At 41.4% G+C, this 21,735-nt stretch overlaps 1 protein-coding gene across 1 annotated transcript in view; it reads left to right on the forward strand.

The window, feature by feature from the left end:
- The window catches only part of LOC105511119 (stAR-related lipid transfer protein 9-like), a 121,810-nt gene that overhangs the window by 65,819 nt on the left and 34,256 nt on the right, over window positions 1–21,735 (forward strand). The window contains exons 2-6 of the mRNA XM_011941201.1: window positions 2,796–2,828; window positions 2,915–2,976; window positions 3,596–3,708; window positions 15,198–15,267; window positions 16,706–16,778. Coding sequence (XP_011796591.1) covers window positions 2,796–2,828; window positions 2,915–2,976; window positions 3,596–3,708; window positions 15,198–15,267; window positions 16,706–16,778 — 351 coding nt within the window. The remainder of the gene's footprint in view (window positions 1–2,795; window positions 2,829–2,914; window positions 2,977–3,595; window positions 3,709–15,197; window positions 15,268–16,705; window positions 16,779–21,735) is intronic.

The following is a 21,735-nucleotide window of genomic DNA, read 5'->3' on the forward strand; positions in this document are numbered from 1 at the left end:
CCTGTAATCCCAGCTACTCGGGAGGCTGAGGCAGGAGAATCACAAATCACTTGAACCCGGGAGGCAGAGGTTGTGGTGAGCTGAGATCATGCCATTGCACTCCGGCCTGGGCAACAAGAGTGAAACTCCGTCTCAAAAAAAAAAAAAAAAAAAAAAAAATTTTCAGGAAGGTAATTGGAAGGTAAACTTTGAATAATTAACCCCTTTTTATTAAACCCTGAAGAGCGTTAGAATTTTACAGCTCCCTTCAACAAAGCAGTTCTCGTCAGTCCTACTGAATTTCTTGTTATCTCCAGGTTCGTTATTTGAAGCTGTTTTGCACCTTTGTTGTGGACAAGACCTGGACTAAATCTTAAGTGCAGGCTAGAGCTGTGCAGAGATTTGATTATTGTGGCCAAGCTCCAAGCCTACATGTGTTAGATCTGTGTATTAGAAGAAAGCAGGAGAACTAGTTCCTGAGCCGGGGGCTTTCAAAAGTATATAGGATTTAATGAGAGCCTTCCTTTATCGCAGAAAATCAGGAGGGCAGAGTTCCTTAAGAATACCTTTTTGTTTTGGGTTTAGAAGTATCCTGGTCGGGGTGCCAGGTGCAGTGGTTCACACCTATAATCTCAACACTTTGGGGTGGCTGAGGCAGAAAGATCTCTTAAGCCCAGGAATTTGAGCCAACAGTCTGGGCAACATAGGGAGACCCTATCTCTATAAAAAATACAAAAATTAGCCGGGTGTGGGGGCACATGCCTGTGGTCCCAGCTACTTAGGAGGCTGAGGTGGGAGGATGGCTTCAGCCTGGGAGGTTGAGGTTGCAGTGATCAGCCATGATCTTGCCGCTGTACTCCAGCCTGGACAACAGAGTAAGAGACCCTGTCTCAGCTGGGTGCGGTGGCTCATTCCTGTAATCCCAGCACTTTGGGAGGCTGAGGTGGGCGGATCACAAGGTCAGGAGTTCAAGGCCAGCCTGGTCAATATGGTGAAACCAAGTCTCTACTAAAAATACAAAAATTAGCCAGATGTGGTGGCACGCACCTGTAATCCCAGCTATCTGGGAGGCTGAGGCATGAGAATCACTTGAACTCGGGAGGCTGAGGTTGCAGTAAGCTGAGATTGTACCATTGCACTCCAACCTGGGCAATGGGGTGAGACTTCGTCTCAAAAAATAAATAAATAAATAAATAGATAGATAGATAGATAGATAGAGACCCTGTCTCTAAAAGTATATATATATCCTGTTAGGTGGGTAACAAATAAATACTACACAGGAACATTCTATAGAACATGATTCCTCTTAGATGATTATCCCTGATGCCTTGGGCCTAGCTCATTGCTCACTTTGTCCTGTGTTTAGTGTGATTTCACAGTATTTGACATTAAAAGAACTGGGGCTGGGTGCGTTGGCTCACACCTGTAATCCCAGCACTTTGGGAGGCTGAGGCGGGTGGATCACCTGAGCTCAGGAGTTCTAGACCAGCCTGGCCAACATGGTGAAACCCCGTCTCTATTAAAAATACAAAAATTAGCCAGGTGTGATGTACTCCCAGCTACTCGGGAAGCTGAGGCAGGAGAATTGCTTGAACTCGGGAGATGGAGGTTGAAGTGAGCCGAGATTGTGCCATTGCACTCCAGCCTGGGCAACAAGAGTGAAACTCTATTTCAAAAAAATAATAATTAAAAAAAAAGAAGAAATTGGCCACTAAACCAAAAGTATAAAGCCCTTAATCGAGTGCAAGTTAGCACTGGATGCAAGATGACCAAACTACCTCTTTCTAAATGTGTTTTGTTGTTGTTGTTGTTTTTGTTGTTTTGTTTTGTTTTTGAGATGGGGTCTCTGTTACCCAGGTTGGAGTGCAGTGGTGCAATCTCAGCTCACTGCAGCCTCTGCCTCCTGGGTTCAAGTGATCCTCCCACCTTAGTCTCCTGAGTAGCTGAGACCATAGGCACACGCCTCCATACCAGGCTATTTTTTTTTGTATTAGCCAGAGATAGGGTCTCCGCAAGTTGCCCAGGCTTGTCTCTAACTCCTGAGCTCAAGTGATCCACCCACCTCAGCCTCCCAAAGTGCTGGGATTACAGGGGTGAGCCACCACACCTGGTCTAAATGTGTATTTTGAATACTCATATACTCCAATCCCCAGGTGTAGGGAGTCTAGGAGGAACATTGGTAAAGTGTTTTTATCCAAGAATAATGTAACCTTCATTGCATAAAAGCAGGTAACTGGGTGTGCTGGCTTCTCTTTTCCTTCTTCTTTTTTTTTTTTTTAAATCAGAGTCTTGCTCCAGGTACAGAGTCTTGCACCCAGGCTGGAGTGCAGTAGCGTCATCTCAGCTCACTGTTAGCTCCACCTCCCTTGTTCACGCCATTCTCCTGCCTCAGCCTCCCGAGTAGCTGGGACTACAGGTGCCCGCCACCACGCCCGGCTAATTTTTTTTATATTTTAGTAGAGACGGGGTTTCACGTGTTAGCCAGGATGGTCTCGATCTCCTGACCTCGTGATCTGCCTGCCTCGGCCTCTCAAAGTGCTGGGATTACAGACGTGAGCCACCACACCCGGCCTCCTCGTCTCCTTTTTATGGTGATACATATGCCTCTCATCTGGTGCATTTCTTCCATGAGTGTCTCTCGGAGCACTGGCACATAAAAGTCTTCTATATTCTCCAGTGAAACTGCGTGAAGTGAAGAGGCTAGCACAAGGAGTCCAGGCACCCATCCCCCATGCTGAGGATGGTTCCTGGGTATTTGGTGGGGGAGAGCATCATCTTGAGCAAACAATAATGCTTTCCTTTCTTCTGTTCTCCAGGCCTCTGTTGGGCTGACACCACGGATATGTGAGGTATACACTATCTTTTGGCTGGGTCCTCTCAAAGTAGGTCTCTGTACAGTTCCTACAATGAAACCCCAACCCTCTGGTTTGTGCAGGGTCTCTTCATCAGGCAGAAAGACTGTGCCTCACTGCCTTCCTCCTGTAGGATAAAAGTAAGGTAAGAACCTACCAACCTCTGGGACCTACAGTAGTTCTCCTTCCACTCCACATTCTGCCGTGTTCAGCTGTCCTCTCTTTGCTTCCAGAGTCACCACAGGGATGGAGAAAAGCCACAGAAGAAATATCTTGCAGTACAAGAGCTGAGAAACATACTTAGGCCCTTGGTTGTTGAAAACTTAATTTCCTACCCATAAACTTAACAAGCAGGTCTTTCCTTCTGTGGCCCAGCTGACCCTGGCTGTCAAGTAGCCCTTGAGATGCCTTCACAGAACAATAGAGCTCAAGGGTCATGTTTGAAACTCACTCAAGAAACAACCTCTGTGGCCGGGTGTTGTGAATCTGGGAGGCGGAGGTTGCAGTGAGCCGAGATTGTTCCACTGCACTCCAGCCTGTGAGATAGAGTGAGACTCTGTCTCAAAAATAAAAATACAATTAAAAAAAAACCACTTTTGTATATGTATGGAAAGAGACTCAAGGGGGAACCTTGGCTTGATCAGTGCCTTAGAATGTTAGAGGTGGAGCTAGAACAGGAACTAAGACCTCCTGATTTTTAGCTCAGTATTGTTTCTACTTTTTTTCAAAATATAATTATGTTGCCTTTTTCTACTTCTGTCTAGTTTTCTAGAAATCTATAATGAACGGGTGCGGGATCTGTTGAAGCAATCTGGTCAAAAAAAGCCCTATACCCTGCGGGTCAGGGAGCATCCAGAGATGGGGCCCTATGTACAAGGTGAGCTACTGTGGTGCTGGAGATCTGAAACCAAACTGAAGCCTGGGAAGCTCTCCTAATGTTCACTAATCCATTGAACATATGTGTAATGAACACTTATTGTGTGCCAACTACTGTACTAGACACTGAATACGTATTGACAAATAGAGAAGACATGGTCCTGCCCTCAGACAAGCTTACAATCTAGTGGGTGTGAGTCAGGAAACAAACAATTACAAGTAGTGATAAAGGCTAATAAATAAATAGATGTCAGTGGCAAAGAGCATTGGAAAGTGTTGGTGACCCACCTTTATGGGGTGATCAGGAAGAGCTTCTCTGAGGAGGAAACATTTAAGCTGAGACCTGAAAGGAGTATAGTCATGTGAAGAATGATGTAACAAGGTGAGAAGTGTTTCAGGAAGAGGGAGTGGAATGGACTAGAGCCCTGGGAGAAGGCTTGGTGTTTTCAAGGGGCCAGTGTGGCTAAAGCATGGTGAATGAGAGGGAAAACTGTAGGGAATGTGGTGGGATCTTCAGGCGCCTGATATAGCAGAGCCTCTACTGGTTCCCTGGTAAACCAGTCCCCTTTCTCTTCCATTGGTGGTGGTAGTCAGTAGGTAGGAGAGATAGGGCGAAGTCAGACATCAGACATGGAGTAGGATTTGATGTGTTTCCTAACCAAGTACTGATGTTTGGTGCTTGGTACCATCTGTCTTATATCATTAAGGTAGATCCTGCTATTAAGTAGCAATAGTTGGGTTATTTTATGGGCGAAGTTTTTACCCTTCCAGGCCACTTATAAGAGTTAATACATCGTCCAGGTACAATGGCGTATGCCTGTAATCCCAACACTTTGGGAGGCTGAGGTGGGTGAATTGCTGGAGGTCAGGAGTTCAAGACCAGCTTGGCCAACATGGTGAAACCTTGTCTCTACTAAAAATACAAAAGATTAGCTGGGTGTGGTGGCGCATACCTGTAATCCCAGCTACTCGGGAGGCTGAGGCAGGAGAATCACTTAAACCCGGGAGGCAGAGCTTGCAATGAGCCGAGATCGCACAACTGCACTCCAGCCTGTGCGACAGAACGAGATTCCATCTCAGAAAAAACCAAAACAAAAAAAAGTAATATATACATTTTATGTTCCTATAGCAGTATGCTAGTTTATTTTTCATTTATTTTTTTAGCCACAAGGTCTTATTCTGTAGCCCAAGCTGGAATGCAGTGATGCAATCATAGCTCCCTGCAACCTGAACTCCTGGGCTCAAGTGATCCTTCCGCCCCTTGTCTCCCAAGTAGCTAGGGCTACAGGCGTGCACCTAGGCAGCTAATTTTTAAATTTGCTGTAGAGATGGGATCTCACTATGTTGCCCAGGCTGGTCTTGAACTCCTGGCCCCAAGTGATCCTCCCACCTCAGCTTCCTAAAGTGCTAGGATTATAGATATGAGCCAGTGTGCCTGGCTGTAGTATGCTAATTTAAATCCTGATAAGGAGCAGGACATGAACAATCAAGAGCTTCTGTTCTCTGGTCAGGGCATGGCAAATGGATGATACAATAGGTATGCCAGTGACTGATTCTGCTACCTGTGTCTTTCCCCAAATGTTTAATCATAAATGGCAGCTTAGAAACAACAACAAAAATACCATTTCCCTTGCTAGGAACCAGTTTAAGTTTGCTCTGTAAAACTCTGTAACCAGTTTAAGTTTGCTCTTAAAACTCTGTGGGTATACATATCTGTGTAAAGCAATACTTTCAAGGCAGACCATGAGTCGATGCAGTGGTATCAAACTTCTCATCTTAAAAGTCTGTGTGGGCTGGGTGTGGTGGCTCACGCCTGTAATCCCAACACTTTGGGAGGCTTAGGCAGTCAGATCACGAGGTCAGGAGATTGAGACCATCCTGGCCAACATGGTGAAACCCTGTCTCTACTAAAAATACAAAAAATTAGCGGGGCATGGTGGCACATACCTGTAGTCCTTAGCTACTCGGGAGGCTGAGGCAGGAGAATTGCTTGAACCCAGGAGGCCGGAGGTTGCAGTGAGCCGAGATCGCTCAGCTGCATGCACTCCAGCCTGGTGACAGAGCAAGACTCCGTCTCAAAAAAAAAAGTGTGTGTGTACGTGTGGGAGGAGTAACCAGAAGAGAACTCAGACATAGTTCAGATATCCGCGTTATACAGAAAACAGTGAAATCTGGAGAAAGTTAAGGGTTGTTCCCAAAGTCACACAGCTAGAGTTGGGACAGAATTTAAACTGGGAAACTGGCACTGGACTGGAAGAGAGGAATGGAACAGAATCCTGAACATCAAGAGCCTAGAGAGAGGCCTAGGATCCTAGATTATTTGATTGGCATAGTGTCTGCAACCCAGAAAATATGATTCTTGCAAGGTCATACAGCTTGGGTCATATGTCCAGCGTCAATGACAGGATCAGGACTCAAATCTCAAGGTTCATGGTGCAAAGTTCGGGACACTTTTGAATACCTTTATGGAGTGAACCCTTAAGGGGAAGGAGGTAAGAAATGCTAAATTCTAAACCAGTGAAAAATCTCTTAGATTCTGTGTCACAAGTTTCTTGAACCACTCTGGACATTCTTAAACCTTTACAAATACTGGTGGACATTTCTTAGTGAAGGAGCCATGAGCTGAAATAGTATAGAACCCGCCTTGGAAGCTAGGACCCTGAGTAGTCACACTGAACTACGTTATTCCCATCACCACCCTCTGATGAGATCTTAGTAAACTTTTTTTTAAAAAATGTTTTCTTTTTTTATTGATATATATGTATATATATCTTATCTATCTGCCCGTCCTTCTGTCTTAAGGCTCATCCATTCTGTGAATATGACTTTAAAGTGGAAAGTGGTTTCTGGCTTGAAACCAATTCTACAGAAATTTATTGAGTACCTACAAGATGCCTATAGTATTCCGGGTGCCATGGGAAATATGAAAATATAAGCCCTTAAAGAACTTGCAGTTCCAGTTCAGAATTGTGAGATGGACCTTGATAGCTACCTAAATCCGAAGAAAGGAAAGGAGTAGCCTTTCCATTAAAAAGTTTATTAATTAGATGAGAGATTAAGTTGAAATCTGAAATGCACAACGGCCTGCCCAAAGCACACATAAGAGGCCAGTGGTTATAGGATCTAAACTGATATCTAAGTAAGACAAAGACAGTACTGTATTTTCACTGTGGTCTTTATTTTAATGTAAAGGTACAGATGCAAACCAAGAGGTAGGTAGTTGGAACTTGAGAAAAATTCTCTATTTCCTGTATACTCAATCTGTAAGTCACAGGAGTTTCCTCCTAACCCCAACCATTTAGTTCTTGTGCCTTTTTTTTTTCTTGCCTTTCTGCATAAACTAGGACCTCTAGTACAGTAGTAAATAAAAGTGGTGACAGTCTTGTTCTCAGAGGAAAGCTTCACCATTTTACCATTAAGTAATATATTTGCAATACTGATTATTTTTAAGAGATATTCTATATGCTTCTCGAACTGTGGTGAAGGACCAGTTTTTTTTGTGGTAGTGTTTTGCTTTTGGATCAGAGTCTCACACTGTCACCCAGGCTGGAGTGCAGTGGCACGATTGTGACTCACTGCAGCCTCAAACTCCTGGTCTCAGGCAGTCCTCCTACCTCAGCCTCCCAAGTAGCTGATACTACAGACATGTGTCATCGTGCCAGCTGTTTTTTGTTTTTTTCTTTTAGAGATGGGGGTCTTGCTATGTTGCCCAGGCTAGAAGAACCAGTTTTTTGTTTTTTTTTTTAATTCCAATCTTTGGCATACTAATACATTTATAAAATAAAATAAGGATGAATTACTAGAAAAATGAATGAAAGCAATGTCTTAATTACAAGCCCCGAATCTTCTTTACTAGATTCAACAGATATAAAATTACTTCATCAAAGTTACCCTTTTATTGTTTTTGATTTTGTTTTTTACTCTGTCACCCAGGCTGGAGTGCAGTGGTAGGATATCGGCTCATTGCAACCTCCGCCTCCTAGTTCAAGCAATTCTGCTGCCTCAGCCCCCTAAGTAGCTGGGATTACAGGCACGCACCACCATGCCTGGCTAATTTTTGTATTTTTAGTAGAGATGGGGTTTTACCTTATTGGTCAGGCTGGTCTCGAACTCCTGACCTCAGGTGATACACCCGCCTTGGCCTCCCAAAGTGCTGAGATTACAGGCATGAGCCACTGCACCTGGCCTCTCATTTTTTTGTTTTGTTTTGTTTTGTTTTGTTTTTTAAACAGAGTCTCCCTCTGTCACCAGGCTGGAGTGCAGTGGCGTGATCTTGGGTCACTGCACCTCTGCCTCCTGGGTTCAAGCGATTCTCCTACCTTAGCCTCCTGCATAGCTGGGACTACAGATGTGCACCCATGGGTTTAGAAGTGAATTTCTTTATTTTTTAACACTCAGGGATTTTCTAGTTGTATTTTGGTTATAGGTATCTAGTTTAATAGTATTGAGTTCAAAGAACATGCTCCATATAATTTCACCTAAAACAACATGTATGCAGACATGCTTTGGATATATTGCAAGTTTGATTCCAGGCCACCACAAAGTGAGTATCACAGTAAAGCAAAAATCAAAATAAAAACACAGATGTTTTCATTTCCCAGTGCATATAAAAGTTATATTTATGCTATATTTTATTAAGTACAAAGTAGCATTATGTATTAAAAATGTACATACCTTAATTTAAAAATACTTTATTGCTAAAAAATGCTAGTGGTTACCTGAGCCTTCAGTGAGTCATAATCTCTTTGCTGGTGCAGGATTTTTCCTTAATGATGATGGCTGCTGACTGATCAGTTTACTGATTGCTGAAGGTTTGGATGGCTGTGGCAATTTCTTTTTCTTTTTTTTTTTTTTTGAGACGGAGTCTCGCTCTGTCGCCCAGGCTGAAGTGCAGTGGCCGGATCTCAGCTCACTGCAAGCTCCGCCTCCTGAGTAGCTGGAACTACAGGCGCCTGCCACCTCGCCAGGCTAGTTTTTTTGTATTTTTAGTAGAGACGGGGTTTCACCGTGTTAGCCAGGATGGTCTCGATCTCCTGACCTCGTGATCCACCCGTCTCGGCCTCCCAAAGTGCTGGGATTACAGGCTTGAGCCACCGCGCCCGGCCGGCAATTTCTTAAAACAACTTATGGAGTTTGTTACATAATTGACTCTTCCTTTCATGAAAACTTTTTCTGTAGTGTAAAATGCTGTTTGATAGCATTTTACTCACAGTAGAACTTATTTCAGAGTTGGAGTCAGTCCTCTCAAATCCTGACACTTCTTTATCAACTAAGTTTCTGTAATACTCTGTTTCTTTTTTTTTTTTTTTGTCATTTCAACAATATTCACAGCATCTTCATCAGGAGTAGCTTCCATCTCAAGAAACCACTTTTTCTGCTCATCCATAGGAAGCAACCCATCCTGCATTCACATTTGATCCTGAGATTGGCAATTCAGTCACATCTTCAGGCTCCTCTTCTCATTCTGCTTCTCTTGATAGTTCCACCACTCTGGAATTACTTCCTCCACCAAAGTCTTGAACCCCTTAAAGTCATTCATGAGGGTTGGAACCAACTTCTTCCAAGCCCCTCAATGTTGATATTTTGAGCTCCTCTCATGAGTCATGAATATCCTTAATGCCATCTAGAATGGTGAATTCTTTCCAGAAAGTTTCCAGTGGACTTTGCCCAGATCCATCAGAGGAATCACTATGGCAGCTATAGGTTTATGAAATGTATTTCTTAAATTATCAAAGTCGAAAGGACTCCTTGGTCCATGGGCCATAGAACAGATGTTATGTTAGCAAGCATGAAAACAACATTATCCTTCTTGTACTTCTCCAAGAGAGCCCTTGGGTGACCAGGAACACTGTCAACGAGCAGTAATATTTTGAAAATAATCTTTTTTTCTGAGCAGTAGTTCTCAACAGTGGGCTTACTGTAAGCAGATATGCTGTCATCCAGGCTTTATGGTTCCATTTATAGGGCACAGGCACAGTAGATTTAGCATGAATCTTAAGGGCCTTAGGATTTTTTTTTTTTTTTGAGAGAGGGAGGGTCTTGCTCTATCACCCCATCTGGAGTGCAGTGGCGTGATCACAGCTCACTGCAGCCTCAACTTCCCAGGCTCATGTGATTCATTTTCCCACCCATGCGCTACCATAGCTGGCTAATTTTTTGTGTCTTTTGTGGAGACAGGGTTTCACCATGTTGCCCAGGCTGGTCTTGAACTCGTGGGCTCAAGAGATCCACCTGCCTTGGCCTTCCAAAGTTTTGGGATTACAGCTGTGAGCCACCACGCCCAACCTGGCCTTAGGATTTTCAGAGTGATAATGGCTTCATTTTAAAGTCACCAGTGGCCGAGCGTGGTGGCTCATGCCTGTAATGCCAGCACTTTGGGAGGTTGAGGTGGGTGGATCACCTGAGATCAGGAGTTCGAGACTAGCCTGGCCAACATGGTGAAATCCCCATATCTACTAAGAATGCCAAAATTAGCCAGACGTGGTGGCGTGCACCTGTAATTCCAGCTACTCGGGAGGCTAAGGCAGGAGAATCGCTTGAACCTGGGAGGCAGAGGTTGCAGTGAGCCAAGATTGTGCCACTGCACTCCAGCCTAGTGAACAAAGAGTGAAACTCCATCTCAAATAATAGTACTACTACTACTACTACTACTACTAATAATAATAATAAAATAAAGTCATCAGCTACCTTAGCCCCTAACAGGAGAATCAGCCTGTCTTTTGAAGCTTTGAAACCAGACATTAGCCGCTTCTTTCTAGCTCTGAAAATCCTAGATGACACCTTTTTCCAGTAGAAGCCTGATTTGTCTACATTGAAATTCTGTTGTTTAGGGTAGCTACCTTCATTATCTTAGCTTTAGCTGTATCTTTTGGATAACTCGTTACAGCTTCTCTGTCAGCACTTGCTTGCTTCACCTTGCACTTCCATGTTACTGAGAAGCTTATTTCCTTAAACCTCTTGAACCAACCTCTGCCAGCTCCAACTTTTCTTCTGCAGCTTCCTCACTTCTCTCAGCCTTCATAGCATTGAAGGAAATCAGGGCTTTGCTCTGGATTAGTCTCTGGCTTAGGAGAATGTTGTGATGGTTTGATCTTCTAACCATACTGTAAAAACTTTCTTCATATCATCAAGAAGACTGTTTTGTTTTCTTATCATTCATGTGTTCAAGGAGTAGCACTTTTAATTTCATTCAAGAACTTTTCCTTTGCGTTCACAGCCTGGCCAACTGTTGGGCACAAGAGGCCTAGCTTTCAGCCTTTCTTGGCTTTCAACCCGCCTTCCTTGCTAAACTTTAGCGTTTCTAGCTTTTGATTTAAAATGAGAGACTCTTTCTTTCACTTGGACACTTAAAGGCCATTGTAGGGTTATTAATTGGCCTAATTTCAGTATTGTTGTGTCTCAGGGAATAGGGAGGCCTGAGTAGAGCGAGAAAGGCAGGGGAAAGGTTGGTTGGTGGAACAGTCAGAACATACACATTTATCAGTTAAGTTCGCTTTTCTATACGGGCAAGGTTCTTGGTGTACCAACACAATTATAATAGTAACATCAAAGATTACTGATCACAGATCATCATAACAGATAATAATAGGAATAATAATAATGAAAAAGTTTGAAATATATATAGCATGGTTTGGTTTGTAGCCTAGCACATTGGCCAGTTTTTGTAAATTTTCCATGTGTGCTTGAAGAGCATGTATATTACACAATTGTTGGGCATGGTGTTTATATATTACTATTTATCAGGTTTGATACTTGTTCAAATCTTCTGTGCCCGTATTGATTCTGTTTTTCCACTTGTTTTAACAGATACTAAGAAAGGCAAGTTAAACTTTCCTGCTATGAGTATGGATGCCTTTTTCTCCTTTTAATTCTGCCAATTTTTGTTTTACATATTTTAAGGCTTTATTATTACATGCATATGAAATTAGAATTGTTAAAACTTCCAGGTTCATTGAACCCTTTTTTCATTGTGAAGGGTTTTTCTTTATCTCTAGTAATGCTTTTACTTTAAAGTCTACTTTGTCAGGCATTAACTAAGCTAGCTTTCTTTGGGTTAGTGTTTGTATTTTTATCTTCTTTTCTTTTTTACTTTCAGTTTTCTTTATATATTTCAGATGTGTTTTTTATTTAAAAAAATTTTCCTTTTGCTTTGTTTTACCTTTGTTTCATCACAATTTTGGTCTTCTAATTTGATATTGTGGTCTGCTTACATTTAATGTAATCACTAATTTTATTTGGGTTTAAATCTGTTATTTTGTGTTTTCTCTTTACCTTTCCTGTTTTATGTTCCTTTTTCTTTACTTTGTCTTTTGGTTTGATAACTTTAAAAAATCATTCCATATTTCTTCTCCACTAGCTTATTATTTACACATTGTCTTACTATTCTGGTGGTCACTCCAGAGATTACAACATAGACCATTGACTTATCAAAGTCTAATATTTACTGGTTGTTCTGTTTCTTCCCAGGCAATAAACCTTATAAGACTTGAACTCAGTTTGTCCCTTCTTGACTTAAATGCCATTTTTATGGCTCTTAATTTTTAAAGAATATCCTACCTTTTATCTCCGAGTTCCTTCTACTTCAAGAATAATCTCATTTTCCCTCTAGTGTAGATCTGCTATTGACAAGTTCTATTTTGGCTTGTTTGTTTGTTTGAGATGGAGTCTTTCTCTGTCACCCAGGTTGGAGTGCAGTGGCGTGATCTCGGCTCACTGCAACCTCCGCCTCCTGGGTTCGAGCAATTCTGCTGTGTCAGCTTCCCGAGTAGCTGGGATTACAGGCGCCTGCTACCACGCCTGGCTAATTTTTGTACTTTTAGTAGAGACAGGGTTTCACCATGTTGGCCAGGCTGATCTTGAACTCCTGACCTAAAGTAATCCACCAGCCTCGGCCTCCCAAAGTGCTGGGATTACAGGCATGAGCCACAACACCTGGACTGCTTTTCTTATTCTTGAAGGTAAAGTTCACTGAGTATAGAATTTTTAATTAATGGTTATTTTCTTTTAGTCTTTAAAAATTATACCATTGTCTTCTGTTTTCCACTGTTTTTGCTGAGAAGTCTTCTCTTAGTCTAATTTTTTCAATATTTTTCCTTTAGTCTTTGAACAGTTTATTATGATCTGCTTAGGGGTAGATGCAGGATTTTAAAAAATCATGCTGGGATTTTTGAACCTGTGCTTTGGATCTTTGTATCAGTTTTGGAAAGTTCTTAACCATTACCTTTCCTCCCCCCGCCCCCTTCCCTCCACTAGCATTACCGCTTATAATATTCCTTCTACCCCATTCTTCTCTTGGGACTCTAATTACAGGCATGTTAGGCCTATTCTCTGTATACTCTGTGAGTCTTACCGTTTCTTCTATATTTAATTAATTAATTAATTAGACATGGAGTCTTGCTAATGTTGCCCAGACTGGTTTTGGACCCTCTTGCCTCAAGAATCTCAAGTAGCTGAGATTATAGGTGTGCACTACCACACCTATCCTCCATTTTTCTTTTTTTTTTTTTTTTTGAGATGGAGTCTTGCTCTGTCACCCAGGCTGGAGTGCAATGGCACAATCTCGTCTCATTGCAACCTCCATCTCCCGGGTTCAAGTAATTCTCCTGCCTCAGCCACCTAAGTAGCTGGGATTACAGGCATGCATTACCATGCCTGGCTAATTTTTGTATTTTCATTAGAGATGGGGGTTCACCATGTTGGTCAGGCTGGTCTTGAACTCCTGACCTTGTGATCTGCCCACCTCAGCCTCCCAAAGTGTTGGGATTACAGGCGTGAGCCACTGCACCTGGCTGCCTCCATATTTTTAATCTTTTGTCTCTCTGTGCTAAATTTTGAGTATGTTTCTGATCTGTCTTCTTGTTCATTCATTCTTTCTTCAGCTTTGTCTAACCTGCTATTAAACTTTATATTGAGTTTTTATTTTCACTTACAGTATTATTTCTCAGATATCCATTTTATTATTTCATTATAGTTTCCAAGTTTACAATCTTGTCTTTCAGCTCCTTGAAAATAGTAAGCAGAGTTACTTTTTTTTTTTTTGAAACGAAGTTTTGCTCTTATTGTCCAGGCTGGAGTGCAATGGTGAAATCTCGGCTCACTGCAGCCTCTGCCTCTTGGGTCCAAGTGATTCTCCTGCCCCAGGCTCCTGAGTAGCTTGGACTATAGGCTCCTGCCACCACATCCGGCTAATTTTTTGTTTTTTTTGGTAGAGGTGGGGTTTCACCATCTTGGCCAGGCTGGTCTTGGAACTCCTGACCTCATGATCTACCTGCCTCAGGCTCCCAAAGTGCTGGGATTACAGGCGTGAGCCACCGAGCCTGACGCTCCCCCCACCCCACTTGTTTTATTTTGAGACAGAATTTGACTGTTACCCAGGCTAGAGTGCAATGGCGCGATCTCCACTCTCCGCAACCTCCGCCTCCCAGATTCAAGGGATTCTCCTGCTTCAGCCTCCCAAGTAGCTGGGATTACAGGCCTGCGCCACTACGCCCAGCTAATTTTGCATTTTTAGCAGAGACAGTGTTTCTCCATGTTCTCCAGGCTGGTCTCAAACCCCTGACCTTAGGTCTGCCCGCCTCAGCCTCCCAAAGTACTAGGATCACAGGCATGAGTCACAGCACCCAGCCTTCAGAGTTACTTTTAAATTGACCTGGTAGCTTCGGTATCTGGGTCTTTCTTGGATTGCTTTCTATTGACTATTATTTTTGTTGGTTTCATTTATGTTACTTTGTTATTTTTGGTGTAATTGTATTTAGTAATAAGCCCGTGAAGTTACTTTGTTTTTGAATCTCTAATACAGAGATTCTCTAGAACAGTTGGGAAGGCCTTTGGGACTTCGTTAGTAACCAGCCATGAAGATTTACTTTCATACCCATAGGCTCCTCTTAACCTATCTAAAGCCTCCCCATTCTATAGTGGCTAAATTTAAGTCTCACTTCTTCTATAGAGCCTGCCCTGACAACACCTCTGATCTCCTCATGTATCATCTTTCCAACTTCTGTGGCCCTTGGCCATATTGTCTTGTGTAGTGTAACTTACCAACCATGATTGTAAACTGTGGGAGGACAGAGACAAGTGTACTGTGTATTTTGTATGCCAAACCGAGTCTGCCACCTTGTGGGGAAAACAACACTGGCCTACCTCAGGGACTTTGTGAGGGCCAAATGAGGTAATATATGAGAACAGTTCTTATAACCTATATAGCAGAATTGTAAGGAATTATAGTTGTTGTTAGCATATGGTCTATATGAATTATAGACCATAATCCCTGTGAGAGCAGAGACCTATATTCCTAGAGCTTATCATATACCTGACAAGAAGTTTCCAATAAATATTTCTTGATTTAATTTATTATCTGAATGAATTTGGCCAGATTCCCTCATTTTTGTCTATTAAATAATATGAAATAGAAATGATAAAGACTTACAAGAAAAGGTTAAACTTTACCAAAAATTTCATTTAATTCTTTTTTCTGTTTCACAAATCCGATAGGTTTATCTCAACATGTAGTTACCAATTACAAGCAAGTAATCCGACTCTTGGAGGAGGGAATTGCAAACAGGTAACAGGTTTGTTTGTTTCTATCATTCTTTTATCCTCACACTCCTATCCTGTGTTCCCATTTCCCTTTGGGGAGTGTATAATGACACTTAAAATTGTCTCTGTGTAGAGGTATTCACAACCAGGAGGCTCTTCCCAGAACAGTAGTGTTCCCAGGTTAAGGGGTGGTAACTAAGATTTAGTCTCTTCTCACTAGTAATGAAGCTGGAATCTGTTCTGGACATAGTAATATTAGGCAGTAAGCCCAAGGAAGTTACTCTACTTTGTTTAGAGCTTCTAAATTTGGAAGAAAAGATTCTTACCTGCATTGTCCTCTCCTCAGGTTTGATAGATATAAGGATGAATATAGTGTAAAAGTTGCAGAAAACCATTTTTTTTCTAGTTTTGCATACTTATAAGGTAACCCCCCGAAAGACTGTTTTGGATCTGATATGAATAACCAGGTGCTGTAGATTCCCCTAAAAGCTATTGTAAATTGTAATAACAAGTCGTGTTATAAATTACTATGAAATACCTAGAATATTACTAGTAAATGTCCCTAAAAAGGGCTTTTTTCCCTGGGATAAAAAAGTCTATAGAGCCTGCTATTTATCCTGTTAATATCAGGACCAAGTTAATTGAACATAAAGGAAGAAATTTATATTTAACATTCTCCTGAGCTTCATGGAATTCTCCTGGAGACACTTGCTTCTAGTCTTCAGGATACCCTGAGCTCCATGATTTTTCAGTGTCAGACTTGAATCATGAGACTAGCCTCTAGATTTTGACCCTTTTCTTCAATTCTCCAGATCCTCTGAGAACAGAACACAGTGAGATGCTCTTAGATAAAGGAAAACCTCTCCTGACTTTGAAGGTTAACACTGTAATGGATTTCTAAGGGAGATATGAATTCTACCTGGCTTAAGCATGATATTGATGTGATTTGAGATCTCATTTCCAAGATCTTTCTGACACTGTAGAATTAATATTTGATTAATAGAATTTGATTAAACAGAATATTCATTCAAAACTTACCTTCTCTGTCTTTGAGGTACCTTCTCAGCAAGCTCTCTACATCCACTTGTCTTATTAAAATGGATCTAAGAATAAAATAAAGTGAAAGAATAAAATAAAATAAAATGGGTCTATCTTGGGCCTGTTCTTCCAGGTTGATAATGCTCTAGTCTTCATTTCTCTTGACACTCGAATTTTTGCTTCTATTGCTTAAAAAAAAAAATTTCAGTGTAGTTTAGTATGAAGCTGCACTCCGTTTTATTCTCAGATAACACCTAACGTGCTGCTTCTGCCCTCTTTGGACTATTCCTCTTTATGAAACTGAACTAAATATGATTCTCATCTGTGAACCTCAGCACTAACATTTTTTGTTTTCCCTATAGATCCTTAAGAATCCACCATGTGTGAACAATCCTCGTCCTAACAGTTTTTCCTTGTATACACAGAATCACAGCAGCCACCCATGTTCATGAGGCCAGCAGCAGATCCCACGCCATTTTCACTATCCACTACACGCAGGTTGGTAACCCCATATGTTTGGTGAGATTTCTTCCTCTCCTTGTACCTTTAAACCACTTTCTTGTCTTCCTTCCTATTTCTGTTTGTTTTTGATACAGGGTCTCACTCTGTTGCCCAGACTGGAGTGCAGTGGTATAATCTCGGCTCACCACAACCTCTGCCTCCCAGGCTCAAGTGATTCTCCTGCCTCAGCCTCCCGAGTAGCTGGGATTATAGGCACGCGCCATCATGCCCAGCTAATTTTTTTTGTATTTTTAGTAAAGATGGGATTTCACCATGTTGGCCAGACTGATCTCAAACTCCTGACCTCAAATTATCCACTTGACTCGGCCTGCCTAAGTGCTGGAATTACAGATGTGAGCCACTGCCCCCAGCCCTATTTCTTTTCCTTTTCTCCTACTCTCACATTTATAGGTCCTCTGATAGAACCTAATATTATAAACCAGATTTACACACAATCCATTAAGCTGTACACCCAGAATGGGTAGAAGCATTTTATAAAGACTAATCAAAATATCTTCTGCTTGTGTTTATTTTTAACATTTTACAACACTTTCACATTTTGTGTGATCAGTGTGGACATTTAAAACAAAAGGTTGAGGGCCGGGCGTGGTGGCTCAAGCCTGTAATCCCAGCACTTTGGGAGGCCGAGACGGGCGGATCACGAGGTCAGGAGATCGAGACCATCCTGGCTAACACGGTGAAACCCCGTCTCTACTAACAATATAAAAAACTAGCCGGGCGAGGTGGCGGGCGCCTGTAGTCCCGGCTACTCGGGAGGCTGAGGCAGGAGAATGGCGGGAACCCGGGAGGCGGAGCTTGCAGTGAGCTGAGATCCGGCCACTGCACTCCAGCCTGGGCCACAGAGCGAGACTCCGTCTCGAAGAAAAAAAAAACAAAGGTTGAAAAGAAAATAAGCATTAAAATGAAATATCAGAAGATTCACTTCCATTATGATGGAATGAGGAGGTCAAGTCATATCCCCAGAAAGCAACTATAAAGCTGGACAAAATCCTTTCTGTGGTCTGAAAATAGATTAAAGGAATGTAACAAAGTGAGGAGCACCACACCCAAAATAAAACAATGACCAAAAACTTCCTAAATTTGTGAAAATCATTTTAGAGATCTAAGAAGCTCAAAGGACTCCAAGTAAAATAAACACAAAGAGATCCACACCTAGACACATCATATTTAAACTGTTGAAAGACAAAGAGAAAATCTTAAAAACAGCTACAGAAAAGTGACTCATACAGGAGAACAATTACATGATGAATGGCTGACTTCTCATCAGAAGCACTGAACCCTAGAAGGCAGGGTGCTGAGAGAATGTAAAAAACTGTCAATAAGAACATTCCCAGATGGGGGGAAAAAAAAAGTAGAATTTATTGGCAGCAGACTTACCTGACAAGAAAACTAAATGAAATCTTCTAGGCTGAAAGAAAGTGATATTAGAAAGTATCTTAAATCTATAGGAGATAATGAAATGTCTGGGAATGGTAAATGTGTGAGTAAATATAAAAAAACCTACATTCTTTCTCATTTCTTCTCCTAACATCAATAAAAGAATAAGATTATGTAAAACCACAATTATAACAATGCATTTTTGTACATTGTCATATATGAAAATAACAGCACAAGGGAAGTGAAATATATATTTAAGTAGAGTTTCTATATTTTACAGGAATTAAGTTAGTATTACTTTAAAGTAGATCATAAAGATATGTATTGTAATCTGGAGAGCAACTACTAAGAAAATAGCTCAAAAACATAATTTTAAAAATCAGCATTTCTTCTGCCACCTCTGGGCAAAAAAACCCAACAGAAATTAAAATGGTACATATTAATAAAAATACTTAACAGTTAAAGGCAGTGGAGGAAGAGCAGGAACAAAGGAGATATGAGACGTAGAAAAAAGAAAAATCAGACATGGATGGTTCTGAGCACATCAATAATTATTAAATGCATTAAGTGTGAATTGCCTAAGGTACAAATTTGCAAATTGCATAAAAGCAAGACCCAACTATATGCTGTCTATAAGAAACACACCTTAGAACCACAGACACAGGTTGAAAGTAAAAGGATGGGAAAAGATATACCATGAAAATAGTAACCGTAAGTCCTAGCCAGAGTAATGAGACAAGAGAAAGAAATAAAGGGCATCCAGACCAGTAAACAGGAAGTCAAACTGTTGCTATTTGCTGACAACATGATTGTATGTCTAGAAAACTCTAAAGATTTATCCAAAGAGCTCCTGGAACTGGTAAATGAATTCAGCAAAGTTTCAAGATACAAAATTAATGCACATAAATCAGTAGCCCTGCTGTATACCAACAGCAAGCAAGCTGAGAAATCAATAACTCAACGTTTTTTTACAATAGCTGCAAAAAAAAAACTTAGGAATATACCTAACTGAGGAGGTGACAGACCTCTACAAGGAGAACTACAAAACATTGCTGAAAGAAATAATTGATGACACAAACAAATGGAAACATATCTATGCTCATGGATGGATAGAATCAGTATTGTGAAAATGACCATACTGCCTAAAGCAGTCTACAAATTCAATGCAATCCCCATCAAAATACCACCATCGTTCTTCACAGAACTAGAAAAGACAGTCCTAAAATTCATGTGGAACCAAAAAAGAGCCCACATAGTCAAAGCAAGGTTAAACAAAAAGAACAAATCTGGGCCAGGCACAGTGGCTCATGCCTGTAATTCCAGCACTTTGGGAGGCCAAGGCAGGTGGATCACTTGAGGTCAGGAGTTTGAGACCAGCCTGGCCAACATGGTGAAACCCCCCTCTACTAAAAATAGAAAAAATTAGCTGGGCGTGATGGTGGGCACCTGTAATCCCAGCTACTCGGGTGGCTGAGGCAGGAGAATCTATTGAACCTGGGAGGCAGAGGTTGCAGTGAGCCGAGATTACACCGCTGTACTCCAGCCTGGGCAACAGAGTGAGACTTCGTCTCAAAAACAACAACAAAACCAAATCTGGATGCATTACATTACCCAACTTCAAAGTATATTAGAAGGCCAATAGTTACCAAAACAGCATGGTACTGGGACAAAAACAGGCATATAGACCAATGGAACAGAATAGAAAATGCAGAAATAAAGCCAAATACTTACAGTCAACTAATCTTCGACAAAGCAAACAAAAATGTGAAGTGGGGAAAGGACACCCTATTCAACAAATGTTGCTGGGATAATTGGCAAGCCACATGTAGGGGAATGACACGATCCTCATCTCTCACATTATACAAAAATCAAGACCTAAAACCATAAAACTTCTAGAAGATAACATTGGAAAAATCCTTCTAGACGTTGGCTTAGGCAAAGACTTCATGAGCAAGAATCCAAAAGCAAATGCAACAAAAACAAAGATAAATAGATGGGACTTAAGTAAAACAAAAATTTTCTGCACAGCAAAAGAAGTAATCAGCAGAGTAAACAGCCCACAGAATGGGAGAAAATCTTTGCAATCTATGCATCCTACGAAGGACTAATATCCAGAATCTACAAGGAACTCAAATCAGCAAGAAAAAAACAGTCCCATCAAAAAGTGGGCTAAGGACATGAATAAACAGTTCTCAAAAGAAGATACACAAATGGCAACAAACATAGGGAAGAAAAATGCTCAACATCACTGATTATCAGGGAAATGCAAATCAAAACCACAATGCAATACCACCTTATTCCTGCAAGAATGGCCATAATCAAAAAATCAAAGAAGAGGTTGGGTCGGTGGCTCACGCCTGTAAACCCAGCACTTTGGGAGGCTGAGCCAGGTGGATCACCTGAGGTCAGGCGTTCGAGACCAGCCTGGCCAACGTGGTGAAATGCTGTATCTACTAAAAATACAAAAGATAGCTGTGTATGGTGTCACGCTCCTGTAGTCCCAGCTACTCATGAGGCTGAGGCCAGAGAATTGCTTGAACCTGGGAGGCAGAGGTTGCAGTGAGACACGATCACGCCACTGCACTCCAGCCGTCTCAAAAAAAAAAAAAGATGTTGACGTGGATATGGCGAAAAGGGAACGCTTTTACAGTGTTGGTGGGAATATAAACTAGTACCACCGTTATAGGAAACTGTGTGGAGATTCCTTAAATAACTACAAGTAGATTTACCCAGAGGAAAAGAAGTCGTTATATGAAAAAGATACTTGCACATACATGTTTTAGCAGCACAATTCACATTTGCAAAAATATAGAACCAGCCCAAATGTCCATCAGTCAATGAGTGGATAAAGAAAATGTGGTATATGTATACTGTGGAATGCTACTCAGCCATAAGAAGGCACGAAATAATGGCATTTGCAGCAACCTGGATGGAATTGGAGACCATTATTCTAAGTTAAGTACCTCAGGAATGGAAAACCAAACATACCTTCTCACTCATAAGTGGGAGCTAAGCTGTGAGGACACAAAGGCATAGAATGATACAAAAGCATAAGGTCACGTAGGCATAAGGACACAACGGCATAAGAATGATAAGAATGGACTTTGGGGACTTGTGGGAAAGGGGGGTAAGGGATAAAAGACTACACCTTGGGTACAAGGTACACTGAGTGATGGGTGCACCAAAATCTCAGAAATCACCACTAAATAATTTACTCATGTAACGAGACACCATCTCTTCCTCCAAAACCTATTGAAAAATTTTAAAAAGTAAGCATAAGAGAACTGGAGTGGTATTTTAATGTCAGGCAAAAAAATAGGTTTTAAGGGTGGGCATGGTGGCTCAAGCCTGTAATCCCAGCACTTTGGGAAGCTGAGGTGGATGGATCGCCTGAGGTCAGGAGTTTGAGACCAGCCTGGCCAACGTGGTGAAACCCTGTCTCTACTAAAAATACAAAAAAAAAAAAAAAAAAAAAAAAAACAACAGATAGGTAGAACTTTGCTAAACATACATCCGATGAAGGAATTATATCCAGAATATATGAAGAACTCTAAAC

Source organism: Colobus angolensis, unplaced genomic scaffold (genome assembly GCF_000951035.1).
Source record: "Colobus angolensis palliatus isolate OR3802 unplaced genomic scaffold, Cang.pa_1.0 Scaffold199, whole genome shotgun sequence".
NCBI lineage: Eukaryota > Metazoa > Chordata > Mammalia > Primates > Cercopithecidae > Colobus > Colobus angolensis.